Consider the following 14,095-nt stretch of genomic DNA (forward strand, 5'->3'; position numbering starts at 1 on the left):
ACTAAACAGAGCCTTAGTGATGATCGATGGGGTTAATGTCTCTAACAACATCTGGGAGCTAGCCTAGCTAGGACTGGCTGGGAGACCAGGAGAAGCAGAGGAGGAAAAACAAGCGACGCGCTGTCTGTCCCTCGCACGGCCCCGCAGCTAGCTAGCTAGTGCAGGAACAGCTCTGTTCCCTTCTGTTCTGCTGTGTCGTCTCCCCGGTCCGAACAGCAGCCTGTTCGGCAGGCCGTAAACGATCGTGGATTATTTACTGCTAGCTGATTTGATGTGAGAGAAAAATATTATTCTGGCTAGAAATTTACGATCGTTTACGACCAAACGAACAGGCTGCAGGTACACGAGGCCCTTTTCAGACATCAACCAAGATCTATCTAGCTAGCCCTAACCCCAGTTCGTCGTAAACGTCACTCCCGGCCAGGTCCCCAACACCATGCACCTTTCATCGGCGCATGTGTACGCTAAACCCTAGCTAATTAAGGCCCTGTTTGTTTCAGCTTTTCTGAGTCTCGCTTATAAGCTGAGTAGGCTTATCTGATAAGCCACGATCTGGAGAATCTGCTGTCTAAATAAGCTGGGCGTTTGGCTGTCCTGATTATTTCTGGTAGATTATCTGTCCTGGATGTAAATTGACCTATGTACCCCTGTGGCTGATTATACCTCTTTTGGTTCGTCACAATGATGTGAAGATAATGGTGGGAATATTTGTAAAGTTTCAGATAGCAATATGGCTCCATTAAGTTGCAATGTACAATAATAGTCGAAAATAACATCCATTTGGGTAATGTAATTGCTACAAAATACTCAAGTTTCTAACAATGAATCACCCAACCAACGCATTAGCAATAGCATCACGGAAAGCACACATATTCATATCATCCGCCGAACCACCACCATCAGCTGAAGGAACTTGGGACCCAACACCACTACTGTCTTCCACATATGTTTCAAAATGTTCGTCATATATGGCATTGTCTCTAATGAAATTATGAAGAGCCATGCAAGCAACGATAATCTTTGATTGCTTCTCAATTGGATAGCTAGGTAACTGCAAGAGAGTGCGCCACTTCATCTTGAGAACTCCAAATGACCACTCAATCACATTTCGAAGGGATGCATGAGCATAGTTGAACACCTCCTTCGATCCCACTGCATGACGACCATGTTGCCATTCGGGCACATGATACCTTTGTCCCTTGTAAGGTGCTAGATATCCTTTTCTATTAGGATACCCAGAATCAACAAGGTAATACTTGCCTTCAGGAGGATGTGGAAATTTATCCTTGTAGGTGACTAAAGTATCCAAAAATACCCGAGTGTCATGAGCAGATCCAGGCCAACCCGTGACAACAAATGTGAACCGCATATCGAAGTCACAAACCGCCATGACATTTTGTGAAGCATAACCATGTCGTCCAATGTATTTTGCCTGTTCACTTTTTGATACAGTTACAGGTATGTGTGAACCATCAATGGCGCCTATGCAATCGTTGAAATGAGGCCAGAACCTAGCTTGCTGCAGTTTTGGATGAACTGTACCAAAGTGTGGATCCTTAGGTCTTATGATGTCAATAGACAGTCTACAAATTGAGTAAAGTACCTCACTAAACTTTCTACTGATAGTTTCTAAAGAATGACCAAACCTATTTGCAACTTGTCTAAACGATTGAGGTGCACCACATGTCCACAAAAACAAGCCTAAGGCTTCCTTGGTACAAATATCATTAGTTGATGTCAAGCCATAATTCTGAACCAAAGTCCGATGAAGGCGATGGAACACTGACCTTGTCATTCTAAACATGTTATAGCACTGCACTCTATCATTTAGTTGGATTTCAACCCATTGTATCCCTGTCATGACTGGTACATCTGGAACCACCTCCTTGTTCTTTGCAACACTGCTTGTTGACCCCATCAATTCCATTGCAATATATGCAACCATGAAATCCTCATCAGTACCCGATTCATCCTGACTTGCATCCTCATCACTGGAGATGCTCATATTGATTTCAGCACCTAAAATAGGTACACATTATGAAGCATGAGCAAAGGAACAGAGGAAGCATATACACAAAAATAATTATTCGCACAAGCAAAGTCATGACATAAATCATCAAATAATGTACCCATTACAACACTAAATTTTCATCAAATAATGTCTGGAACTGAACAATTTATTTTACTACTACATAACAACACTAAATTTTCCGGTCCTCCCATGCCCGCCTCAGCCAATTAAGCCTCCCATTCGGTGTCTTCAAAGTAACGAACACATCACGGTTTTCCTTTTTCTTAAGCAATTGGGTGGCATAGTAGTGTTCATCACTCCCTTCTTCAGCACCATCGTTAATGACTTGCTCCAACATAGCCCCAATCTCATCTCTAACATGATCAACCGCATGAGAAGTTGCTGAATTTTTACTACTTTGGGCCTTCTTCTCATATGTGTCGACCAACCTCTTCATAAGTTGATCTCTATATGTCTTCTTTTTCTTTCCAGAGGGGGAACCTTCAGCTGGCCTTTTGTTAGCATTTGGTGTGACATGTGGTGAACCTCTCCCTTCGACTCTCTCACTATCACCATCACCATGACCGGCCTCATGGTCCTCACCCTCTCCATCGTCAGGACCACTTCCAGGAACATAGGATGTCTCATTAGTCACACTAATAGCATCAAACATTATCCGCATCATTTCCTCGTGCTCAAGAACTGCAGTTTTGAAACTTATACATCCTGGCATAGCCTGAAACATTAAATGATAACAATTAGAGGATGACATGCCGATGAGTACTAAAATACAAAAGACGACATCTCAACTACTCACCGCATTTTGTTCTGTCCACCATTCATCACTAGCAGAAATACATCCGGTCACAGGATCCCTTCCCAACCCAGTGGCTCTCATGTTCAACGTCTTCCACTGTGCATATTTCTTCTTCAGTACATCCCATCTGTTCTTCATTTGCTCTTTGTCATATGGCCCCTTTGTTCGCTCAAAGAACTTCTTCACCAAATTAGCATAACCCACACTATTCAAGCAATTGTGTGGCCTGTTATGGGCAAGCACTTCTTCTACGCATATTTCATTGAAAACTTTGGCGACAAAAGTATCCCATTTTGCTTGAGGTTTTGATGCTTTTTCCATCTATTCAAGCAAACTGGGATGTCTATGTACATGAAAGAAAAAAAAAACAGCAGTGTCACCAATTGTACTGAGCCACATATTCGGAACAAGTGGAGTCCTCAATTCTACTGAACAGAAGCACTTAAAGTTGACGTAGATTTATGAAATGTCATGTAAGATCATGCCACAGATTCCTTAACATACATCATTCAAGATACGGCAAGCAACAGAAAAAAGCAACCCTTAAAGAGTATGCACAGAAAATGCCTCTGAATAGGATAGCAGACAAAAATATTCATCGGATATCATGTGTTTCAATGTTACAAATATTGCAGCCATTTAAGAAAATTAAGACAGTACAAGAACTACTTATAAATTCTATAGAAACAATAAAAAAGGTCTAGCTTCACTATGAAGTCATCGTTAATAGTTTTAAAGAAAATCCCCTTGTCTTGCCAGCTAGAAGAATATGAAGTTATGAACAAAGTAGTAATTGCCAAAGAGAAATAAATTTACCAAGCAGTGGATTAACAATTGAACTAGACTCAAGATGTACTCATTGACATGCATCAAATGACTTGATTTCTAAAATTAGAAAGTTCAACCTAGCACAAGTGGGAAATATGTAGCTGGTAAGGATTTGCAGCTTTTATGATGTTTTTGAAGGCATTAAGGGTGTGGAAGGTAGATTGGGCAGGCTAAGCAACCATTAAGCAATAGTGGGAAGTCATTTCGCCATAGGCATCAAAGCAATGTTGTCATCAACTTCAGCTAGGGGTGATGCTGGACAAAATAAAGAATACCCCACAGCCGCAACATTTTTATTTTGACCCAATTTCGGCTGATGAAAGTGACTCTCAACAAATGACTCGACAATTTCAGCTGATGAAAGTGACTCCCACCAGATGACTCGTCTCTTTCAACTCTAGATTTTATGTAATGTTGTCAACAAGCAAAACACGATGAGAGGCTGGATAAAGAGCCACATCTTTATTTGGAACCAATTTGGGCTAATAGAAGTGACTCCAGCCAAAAAAAAATGCATTTCATTCAGGTCTAGATTGGAATTCCCTAGAAACTTGAGGTTTCCAAATCCTGATAACACTGCAGTTGAGCCAATGATTCCACCCTTTTGAGAAATGCAAGTTACCAGTGCAAGGAAAGAATTTGAAGCAAAGCTAGCTTCTAAACTTTTCCTCTTGGTCCTCCCTTGTCCAGTACAGATCGCTAGCACTAGCACATGGATGGGCCTTGGCACAGCAACGAAATGGATCTTCATTGATTCCTGAGGCACAGGTGTCCTAAACTACACGCAAATGATAAATTGTATGAAGAATAAACAGGCCAAGCTAATGCTTTATTAGATCAGAACTGCTTGGCTATCTTCATCAGGATAAAGCCTAAAACTAGATACTAATTCATAACCACAAGCGCCTAAACTTCGACTGGAGCGGCAAAATTTCCACGGAAAGGATCAATTGTGTGACACCACACAAGCAACCAATGAAACAGCGCCCGAATCACAAGGGGAACACCCAAATTTCATCGAAGGCAAGCCAGTTCCTGCCCACCCACGGCCAAAACACGGCCAGGATCCCAAGCAAAGTCATGACATAAATCAGACAAGTGAAAGCAAGGACACCAGTGTTGCGTGCTCACCTTGCTGGACAGCAGCCGGTGGTGGGGATGGAGCGGCAGCAGGCAGTGGAGGTCGTCGAGGACGTCGAGGTCGGAGATCCGGAGCGGCAGCCGGCAGTGGGGATGGAGCCCTTGCTGGATCCGGAGCAGGCTGGCGCACCGGTGGATCCGGAGCAGGGAAGGCCGCGCCTGGGGAGGAGCACCGACGTCTAGAGCAGGCTGGAGCTCCGGCGGAAGGGGAGGGAAGGCCGCGCCTGAGGAGGAGCACCGACGCCCAGACTGGTCCTCTGCGGAGGGGGAGGGGAGGGATGACGGCGCCCTGCTGGAGATTCGGCGGAGGCGGAGGGGAGGGATGACGGCGCCCTGGCTGGAGCACCGGTGGACGTGGATGGGAGGCCCTTCCTTCAGATCCGGCCGAGGGGAGGGAATGGGAGGCGAGCAGGGGTTGGGGAAAGGGAGGCGGCGGCGGATCTGGAGAGAGGAGGGAGGGTCGGGCGAGCAGGCGTTGGGGGATGGCAGGCGGCGCCGGATCTGGAGGAGAAGGGAGGGCCGGCCGAGCAGGCGTTGGGGGATGGCAGCGGTGTCGGGAGGGAGGAGGGAGGGGCATGGAGAGGAAAAGCCGACGCGATTTCGGAAACGCGGGGTAAGGCTCGCTTTTTCGGATACGCTGCGGGCGACGAGTGATCGCGGAAGCGCGTTCGCGACTGGACACTGATCGCGGGCCGTTTGTGCGGGATTACTTGCTTATTCCGCTCAGAAGCTGAGCATACGCGGCCCCAAACAGGGCCTAAACGGATCGATTAAGTTGCTATAGTTAGGTGGGTGTTTGATCATTAGTGTAAGGAGTAAAGTTTAGCCCCTAAAGTTTAGTCTTGCTAGGCTGTTTGGATTCGTGGGTTAAACTTTAGTCCTCTAATCTACTATAACTGATTTATTCTCATTTAATTATCCATGCACAACCATGTATACGAGCGGCAAGGGGTATAGAGCGTCCAGCGCCCGCCCGGAGAGAGTTTAGCCCAGTTTAGGACATCTTTAGGAGCAAAAGATTTTAGCCCAATTTTTAGCCATTTACTTATTTTTAGCCCCCTGTTTGGATCCCTATGGAAAAAAAATTAAAAATATAGGGCTAAAGTTTTGCCATGTGATTTAAACACGGCTTTAGTGGTACTGAATGATGATTGATGAATGGATGAACGAAGAAGCATGCACTGCTCCGACTCCGATAGATCGATGGCGATGGACAGGAGATAATGGGCATGGGTCCAAACGCATCCATGGCTATGGATTATCAGTAGACGACGACGACGACGGAACACGCCGCCCGTACGTATGTACACGGCGCTTCACCGGCTGGCTTCGGCATTTCGGCTCGATCGGTCGGTCGGTATCATGCATGCACGCACGACACGAGGGTAAGAGTAAGTATGGTCCGTTCGGCTTACCCCATATTTGATTTGTTCGGCTTTTTTTTCTAGTCGAAATAATATTTTTCGCTCACAACAATTTAGTCTGAATTTTTCAACCAAAATTAGTCAAAATTCTGCCAGCCGAACGGGGCCTATAATAGCAAGTTGTAAGCAGGCTGAATACTGACGTGAGGAGAGAGGAGAGGAGAGAGAAGAGAAGTGAGCTATAAGCTTACAGCCGACTAAGATACATGAACTGAGAAATTCTGTAAAAGAGACAGGTGGGTCACGTATTAATGCTAAAGAGCTGACTTATCAGTCATGGTACATTATTTTTCTCTCTCAATAAATTAGCCATACAAATCAGCATAAACGGTACGTCCATAAATAGACTGAGAGGTACTAGGCTGCAAGATTGAAAGATCCTTGCAGACACCCGCCGAACACGCCCATAGATTAGGTAGTGTTTAGTTCTTAAAATTTTGCAAAATTTTTTAAGATTCTGTCACATCGAATCTTTGGACGCATGTATGAAACATTAAATATAAATAAAAAATAAAACTAATTACACAGTTCAGACGAAATTCACGAGACGAATCTTTTAAGCCTAATTAGACTATGATTGAACACTAATTGCCAAATAACAACGAAAGTGCTACAGTATCCTTTCCCAAAAAGTTTCGCCAACTAAGGCCCCGTTTAGTTGTACTTTATTTTGCAAAATTTTTCAAGATTCCTCGTCACATCGAATCTTTGGACGCATGCATGAAGCATTAAATATAAATAAAAAAATAAAACTAATTACACAGTTTAGACGAAATCCCCGAGACGAATCTTTTAAGCCTAATTAGATTATGATTGAACACTAATTACCAAATAACAATGACTAGCCTTTCTCCGACCGAGGGGGAGGCAGATGAGGTGGAGTAAATGCGCGTTCGTCTGGGGCTCTCGGCAAAGCCCTTGTTTAGTTGGAGAAATTTGGATTTTGGGGCTACTGTAGCACGTTCGTTTTTATTTGACAAATAGTGTTCAAACATGGACTAATTATGCTCAAAACGTTCGTCTCGCAATTTCCCACCAAACTGTGCAATTAGTTTTTCTTTTCGTCTATATTTAATGCTCCATGCACGGACCACAAACATTCGATGTGACAGGTACTGTAGCAACCTTTTGGAATCTGGGTTCCAACTAAACAAGGACAAAGAGTGTGGTAGCAGTAGTGCACAGCGCACTGGTTGTACTGGAACAGTGACAGTCCAGTAGCTGCCGCAGCTAGCTTAGCTAAAGGAAGGAAGTCGTCCTCTCCTCGAGGGGGCACAGCACAGGGAGGGCACGGCATCTGCATCTGCATCCGCATGCAGAGAGAACGAACGAGCGAGCGAGACCGGCGCGCGCGCAGGCAGTAGTCAGGGACGGATGGAGGAGAAAGACGGATAGGAGTCGGAGGAGTAAATACTGCCACTTACCCCGCCTGTCTCCCTCGGCTGGACCTGGAGAGGTCGCGTTCGCGTGGTCATCCATCCGTGGTGGCACTGGCGCTGCCATGGCAGATTGCGCCAACATACAGGCTGGGCGCTGGTCGTCAGGTCAGGTACGTCACCGCTGTAGCGACAAGAACGAAGCAAAAGAAACTCTCCAGCTGCGGCATGCGAATTTATTAATGGCTACTGGCCGGCAAACGGCGAGTAGACGATCCATGTGCAGTGCGCAGCAGATCGGCGACGACGAGAAGAGAGAGAGAGCAAGGATAGGATTCGTTCGAGCGAGGTCTCGTCCGGGCCGGGAAAGAAGAGAAAAGCTGACAGCAACCAGCTTAGGCCTGGTTTAATTCCCAAAAATTTTCAAACCAAACTATCATATCGAATCTTGTGGCACATACATAGAGTATTAAATATAGACGAAAAAACTAATTGCACAATTTGGTTGGAAATCGCGAGACGAATGTTTTAAGACTAATTAGTCCATGATCAGCCATAAGTGCTACAGTAACTAACATGCGCTAATGATGGATTAATTAGGCTTAATAAATTCGTCTCGTAGTTTCCAGACGAGCTATGTATTTAGTTTTTTTTATTAGTATCCGAAAACCCCTTCCGACATCCCCGAAACCTCCAAGGTGACATCAAAAAATTTTATTTCGCGAAAACACACCCCGCCTCAGCTCCATCGGAGTGGCTTGTGCGTGAGAGTGCATGCAAGGAAGCGTGTGCATGCGCTGCAGGCCCATCCCGGGCACTGCCGACTGTTCCCGCTGGTGGCCGGCCGGCCGGCTGGCTGCTTCAATTCCCTCCGATCCCCGGCCATGCAGAATCCAGATCGCAACGCAGATTTGGGGCTGGCGCAGCATATGGGATACTCTCTGCTAACTAACTGCATTTCTAATTCACTGATACGACCGGTCGAGCAGATCTTTGGACCACCATGGCCACCATGCATGGAGCATGGAGCATGATCATCCGGCCCGGCTGCCGCCTAGCTCGCTCGTTTATTCTGCACTAATAAATGCACTTGCTGCTTCTTAATGCTCGATCGCTCATCATCACAGGACAGTAGGACATGCACTGTAAGCAAACAGTTTGGAGTGTCGCGTGCAGCAGCTCGATCGATCGCAGGAATTATTATATTGTTCATATCGTTTATTATGTTTGCAACAGCAGCTACCCAAGAAGATCGTAATCCTGTGAAATTCTCGGGCTCCATCGGTGCAGGCGTGCACCCGTGTTGTATGTGAAAGTCGCTTTCAGATTCTACCGCGATGAGTTTGTGAATTGTGACTTGCAGCTGCGGCGCATGCTGTACTGGACTGGATCAGCCCAAGGTAGAACCCCATCCAGATAAGGACTTCGTTTAGCCCAGTAGCCCAAACGCTGTACTGGCACTGGTCGGTGCAATTTCAAAAACAATCTCATGTAAAATATTCCTCGAGCCATAAGCATAACCATAATTTTGATTAAAAAAACATGTAAAATAAATTTTGAACCTTAACTTATCTCACAGTATGTTTTCATTTCTAAAAATCATTAACATCTCAGAGGTACGTTGAAAACAAACCTATTGATTCAAGTTTTTATTCAACTTGACTAACTAATTGTTGATTGATGATAAAATAAAGTTTATAAATTTGACGTTTCTCTCTTCTGAGATTTCTGCTGAACCTATGGCGGATTTGGGCCTAGGAAATCCTAGTCTGAGTTCCTTCCTTCCTCCGAGCAACAAGCTTCATCCGCCGGCCCACCAACCTACCAGCCCATTAAGCACAAGCCAGCCAGCGAAGGTGCTAGCGCCGTCGGAGGCGGCCTGCTTGTGCTTCGCCCTTCCCTGTTGCGGACTCGCCTGGTCGGTGGTTGCCGCCGGCGGCGCTGGCGAATCGAGGGGCGGGGCGGCGAATCGGCTCGGGGGGGTGGGCAATCGAGCACCGCCGTGCCTCGTGCCTTCGTTCGGCTGCCGCCTGTCGGCCGGCGTTGCCCAGGCGGACAGGCCACAACCGGCAGCGGGAGTCCGGCGGTCTGGGCTTCTGGCAGGAGCAACACAGCAGGTATTTGGCATTTGAGAAATCGAGTGCTATTTCGTATTTTTTTCATTTAAATCAATTGCAACACAGTAGTATGTAACCTGTGCATATGATTTACACGCGTAAATAGTGGACCTAAGCGGAGAAATTCACCAGCTCCGCCAACTGCGCAATGAATTTTCACCTTGCTGCAATATATTTGCAGTTACAGCATAGCATAGCATACCATCCTCTCTCTCTTTTGAATGAATCGGCGAAGGCAGGTGCCCATGTCATAAAATAGAGAAGGGGGTATCATTATATCACCCTGATCCACCAATAGTTTGTAGCCACAAATTGCAGTCCTGACAGAGAGACTTTCATACTGTTAAGGCATTGGAAAAGTGTTCTCTTGCTGAATCTCGGGGTCACAGAGGGTATTGACGATGTGCAGCCTTTCTTGTTTAACCTTGTTGCAGATCTAGTTACTTAAAGGTTTTCTGAGGCCTAACCCACGATTTCTGAAGACTAATTAGTACATCAGGTTGTGATGCATCTTTAGGTTCAGAATTAATTTGTTCTGCTGTCTTAGGGGAATTTGCCTTGTGTTGTGACTATATAGTTCAAGATAAGTTAGCAATTTTTTGGGTGATTATGCATCTCTTCTCTGGTTTTCACTACTAAAATTGCAGAACTAATTGAAGGAACCAAGTTTGAGATAAATATGCGTTTTACCTGAAGCTTCTGAGCTCTAGACTGGTCCTCCTATTTTTAGCTGAAGTGAGTTATATTAGCTTCTCTTCCTCTAATGGAGGTGCTAGCTAGTTTGCATTTTCCTTACATATGCTTAGATGCCTAGCTTCCATTTGATCTGACTCTGACATGAGCACACCTGCCTAAGTGGCAAGTCATCCTTGTCAATTATGTTGCCCAATCAGTAGGTTTCCCTTGTGACATGCTTAACTTAAAAAAAAAACAAATTGACATGTTATTGCTCAGTTACAGGTTAGGCAGGCCTTATAAGAATGAATCAGTTAGAATGAACGTGTTTAGTTTTAGTTCCTTCTGTCTTGTAATGTAAACCATAGTACTTCCTTGGATTCAATTGTAATTTTCTAATGGTTCCTCTGATCTTGTGTTGAACTATATTTTGTTGTAATTTTCTTGTGTTGTTATTTCTTCTGATCTAGGCGGCGACTTCCATTGGACCTCAAGCCGCCATCTCGCTACATGAACTGATTGCGGCCTTGCAGGCACAGCACAAGAGCATGGTTGCGCCACCTCTCTGAGTGCCATCTGGTGCATAGGCGCGCGCACACACACACAGGCAGCCATGGCATCGCATAAGCTTCTCATGGGCCTCACAGCCAAGAGGCGGCTACAATCCCGCACTCAGCAACTATTCTGGGCCACCAGTCTCCCTGAAGCTACCACCTCTCGGTCCCTCATGGTGGCCGCTGCAATGGCGCGGCTATCGGGAAGGTCTCCAGCTGCTCTTCTCTTATCTTCAAGGACCATCTCATCGACGCAGCCCGTGACACAGTCCGCAGGAGATGTATCTGGCTCTGGCTCATCTGCAGTGGATCACAAGTTTGTTTCTCGACCTTGCAGTCTTAGCACGTTGATCCATTAATGCATTCTTGTGTAATTTGGATTGCTTTCAAGTATGAATGAGAGCAATGGAGAGGAACAGAGCATATGTGTAGGATGTTTGATAGAGCAATTTTTGTTGAGATTTAAGTCATTTGACATTCTCTACAAATCCCAACTTGCTTGGGACTAAGAATGTTTGTTGTTATATTTGTCCTCTCCACCTGTGTCAATCAGGTAACCCTAAATTAGGTACGCCGAACATTCTGTAATTTGCCAAATAGTGACAATGGACAATAGGTCGTTAGAAGAGACTACAGTTGCTTGAATCAACAAACTGAAATGTAGAAAGTTGGGCTAGCTACTGGTATTAGTTGATTGCAACAATGTATAGAATAAAATTTGATCTTCAGTATGTTTGACTGTTTTTTACTTTATAATTTGGTTATTTGAACTTCTGTTATTATATAATCTTTTGCTGCATGGGGTAGTTGGTGATTATGATTGTGTACATTGAACAGGTTGGCAATGCAAGAGGATGAGTTTCACAAATTAGCAGATGAGACGATTCATGATTTGCTTGAAAAACTTGAGGTAGTGAATCCTCTTTGTTATGGCCTTCAGATATCTCGAACATGTTAGAGTCAGCATACTTCTGACTAATGCTATTCTTCATGTCTTTTTTAGGAGTATGGTGACTCCATTCAGATGGATGGTTTCGACATAGAGTACGGGGTTAGTTGCAACACGTGATCGAGAATCATGCAATCCTTGCTAGTATGTGTTTTCTTTTTCATGTATTTGATTATTGATGCATCCTTCTTTTCTTGGACATTTTAGAATCAGGTTTTGACACTAAGGCTTGGGGATTTGGGGACATATGTTATAAACAAGCAAACGCCAAACAAACAAATCTGGCTATCTTCACCTGTGAGGTACAATAATGCTATCTTAGTATCTCAGTTGTTTTTTGTTTCATTATACGTAATAGACACCTGAATTTGATTGCCATCGTCTTGTCTGCCATGTTGTATTATCCTCCTTTCTCAAGGTAGATGCATATTGTATTACACTAATAGTTAATTTTACTAGTATCACGAACCTGTCACTGTGTAAGGACTTAAGAGTACTGAGTACATGTCATTTTTCTACTATTGTTTTGTGATAGGTGGTTCAGTTTATTCAATATGGTTATTTGTCTTATGATGTTGCTGTGAAACTTATTCATACTTTGATTTCCAATCAAATAGACCCACGCTTGGGTATTTTGTACAATACCCAAAAGCGCTTTGCTGAACTTGTATGCCATTTTTATCTTATACAAAGATGCTATCTGGATATGAATGCAGTGGGCCTTCTAGGTTTGATTGGGATGCAACAACTAATGGTTGGATATACAAGAGGACTGGAGTGAACCTTGTGCAGCTTCTGGAGGAGGAGATTGGTGAGCTCTGTGGTACTCCAGTAGAACTTTCATAAGAGTACAGGAAATGCCACACAGCTAGTTTGGATGGAGAGTAGTGCACTTGAGGGAATGGGACACTCGTGTAATGTGGTTTATCACAAAACTTTTTTTTTGTTCTACGTATTTGCACACAGTTTGGAATAACTAACTTCCCCTCGCTGGTAACGGGACACAGTATTATTCATCAGGTAACTGCAAAGTGAATGCTCGTGGCACTTTGTAGTCCAGTTTTCCGCTTTTGTTAGTATCATAATCTGAGCAATGTCAGCATGTCCACATTAATATTTCTGAATGCAATATCACATTGGAGTTGAACTAGCAAAATGACAAAATATGACCTATATTCTGTTGTACCAAGTAACAAGGATCAAACTACATCAATGCTGAAACATCCTGTGTGCCTCTTCTTCCATCAGCTCAGGGCTCAGTCTGACCATGAGGATGCACTCCATCTGATCCAGCGCCCCATCCCCGTCCAGGTCGCCTTCCTTCATCATCTCCAGGAGCTCATCATCCCGGAGCTGGCCAAGCCCGAGCCTGGCCACGTTCTGCTTCAGGCTCCGGAAGGTGATCTTTCCTGCCCTGGGCTCCATGAGCAGCTGGAACCCCTTGCAGAGCTCCTGGATCAGGCCCTCCACGCCGAGCTTCCTCGCCATCAATGGCAGGAAGTCCTGGAACTGCACGGAGGCGCCCTTGTCTGAGTCCATGCTGGAATTATCCCGCGAGATCATAGCAAAGATTGAAGACCTGGCAACGGTTGGCAAGATTTATGCGTGGTGTTGTGGACTTGTGGTTCGTAGTGGGTTATGGAGGAGGTGGGTGTTTATATAAGGGGAATGATGGGGATGGTGGTGGCAGGAGAAGGAGAGTCCATGAGGTTCTTGGAATTGGGAGCAGTCTCCCCATGCATGCCAACCGAAGTGCAGGCATGCTCTCCTTGCTCCTGCCTGTCTCAAGACAGGATGTTTGCTGCGTCCGGCAGTTTGTTTCTGCGAAATAGCAGTAGTAGCACAAAGGGCTGGCTTCTGAAAGACTGGTTGCTTGACATGTCCGGCTTCTTCCCTTTCTTTTTCGCAGTACACTTTTGTGCCCGTTTAGTTTCCAAAATTTTACAAATTTTTTCAAGATTCCCCGTCACATCGAATCTTTGGACGCATGTATGAAGTATTAAATATAAATAAAAAATAAAACTAATTACACAGTTTAGACGAAATTCACGAGACGAATCTTTTAAGCCTAATTAGACTATGATGGGACACTAATTGCCAAATAACAACGAAAGTGCTACAGTACCATTTTTTAAAAAAAAATCGCCAACTAAACAAACCCTTTGGAACGAGGGGCTTGACTACATAAGAAAATGGACAAGTGT

General features: G+C 44.7%; 3 protein-coding genes across 4 annotated transcripts; 1 reads left to right on the plus strand and 2 right to left on the minus strand.

Moving 5' to 3' along the window:
* Positions 1 to 826: 826 nt before the first annotated feature.
* Positions 827 to 1,804, minus strand: LOC136500216 (protein ALP1-like). Its single transcript, XM_066495585.1, has one exon. The coding sequence runs from the start codon at positions 1,802 to 1,804 to the stop codon at positions 827 to 829; it is 978 nt and encodes a 325-aa protein (XP_066351682.1).
* Positions 1,805 to 9,447: 7,643 nt separating this feature from the next.
* Positions 9,448 to 12,950, plus strand: LOC136501872 (frataxin, mitochondrial-like). 2 transcript variants are annotated; one of them, XM_066497402.1, is made up of 6 exons: positions 9,448 to 9,713; positions 10,859 to 11,258; positions 11,780 to 11,852; positions 11,946 to 11,993; positions 12,099 to 12,193; positions 12,608 to 12,950. In XM_066497402.1, exons 2-6 carry the CDS (start codon positions 11,002 to 11,004, stop codon positions 12,735 to 12,737), a joined length of 603 nt encoding a protein of 200 aa, XP_066353499.1. In that variant the 5' UTR covers positions 9,448 to 9,713; positions 10,859 to 11,001; the 3' UTR covers positions 12,738 to 12,950. The 2 variants fall into 2 exon arrangements, with proteins under 2 accessions (XP_066353499.1, XP_066353500.1); XM_066497403.1 differs by having other exon boundaries at positions 10,922 to 11,258.
* Positions 12,951 to 13,082: 132 nt separating this feature from the next.
* LOC136501875 (calcium-binding protein PBP1-like) lies at positions 13,083 to 13,839 on the minus strand. The gene has a single exon (XM_066497409.1). The coding sequence runs from the start codon at positions 13,452 to 13,454 to the stop codon at positions 13,101 to 13,103; it is 354 nt and encodes a 117-aa protein (XP_066353506.1). The 5' UTR covers positions 13,455 to 13,839; the 3' UTR covers positions 13,083 to 13,100.
* Between the last annotated feature and the right edge of the window lie 256 nt (positions 13,840 to 14,095).

Source organism: Miscanthus floridulus, chromosome 13 (assembly GCF_019320115.1).
Source record: "Miscanthus floridulus cultivar M001 chromosome 13, ASM1932011v1, whole genome shotgun sequence".
Taxonomy (NCBI): domain Eukaryota; kingdom Viridiplantae; phylum Streptophyta; class Magnoliopsida; order Poales; family Poaceae; genus Miscanthus; species Miscanthus floridulus.

Coding starts and splice junctions, on each gene's coding strand:
- LOC136500216 (XM_066495585.1), bottom strand. CDS start 1,804: ATGTTTAGAATGACAAGGTCAGTGTTCCATCGCCTTCATCGGACTTTG.
- LOC136501872 (XM_066497402.1), top strand. CDS start 11,002: ATGGCATCGCATAAGCTTCTCATGGGCCTCACAGCCAAGAGGCGGCTA. Junction 11,853..11,945: donor ATTTGCTTGAAAAACTTGAG/GTAGTGAATCCT, acceptor TGTCTTTTTTAG/GAGTATGGTGACTCCATTCA. Junction 11,994..12,098: donor GTTTCGACATAGAGTACGGG/GTTAGTTGCAAC, acceptor TGGACATTTTAG/AATCAGGTTTTGACACTAAG.
- LOC136501875 (XM_066497409.1), bottom strand. CDS start 13,454: ATGATCTCGCGGGATAATTCCAGCATGGACTCAGACAAGGGCGCCTCC.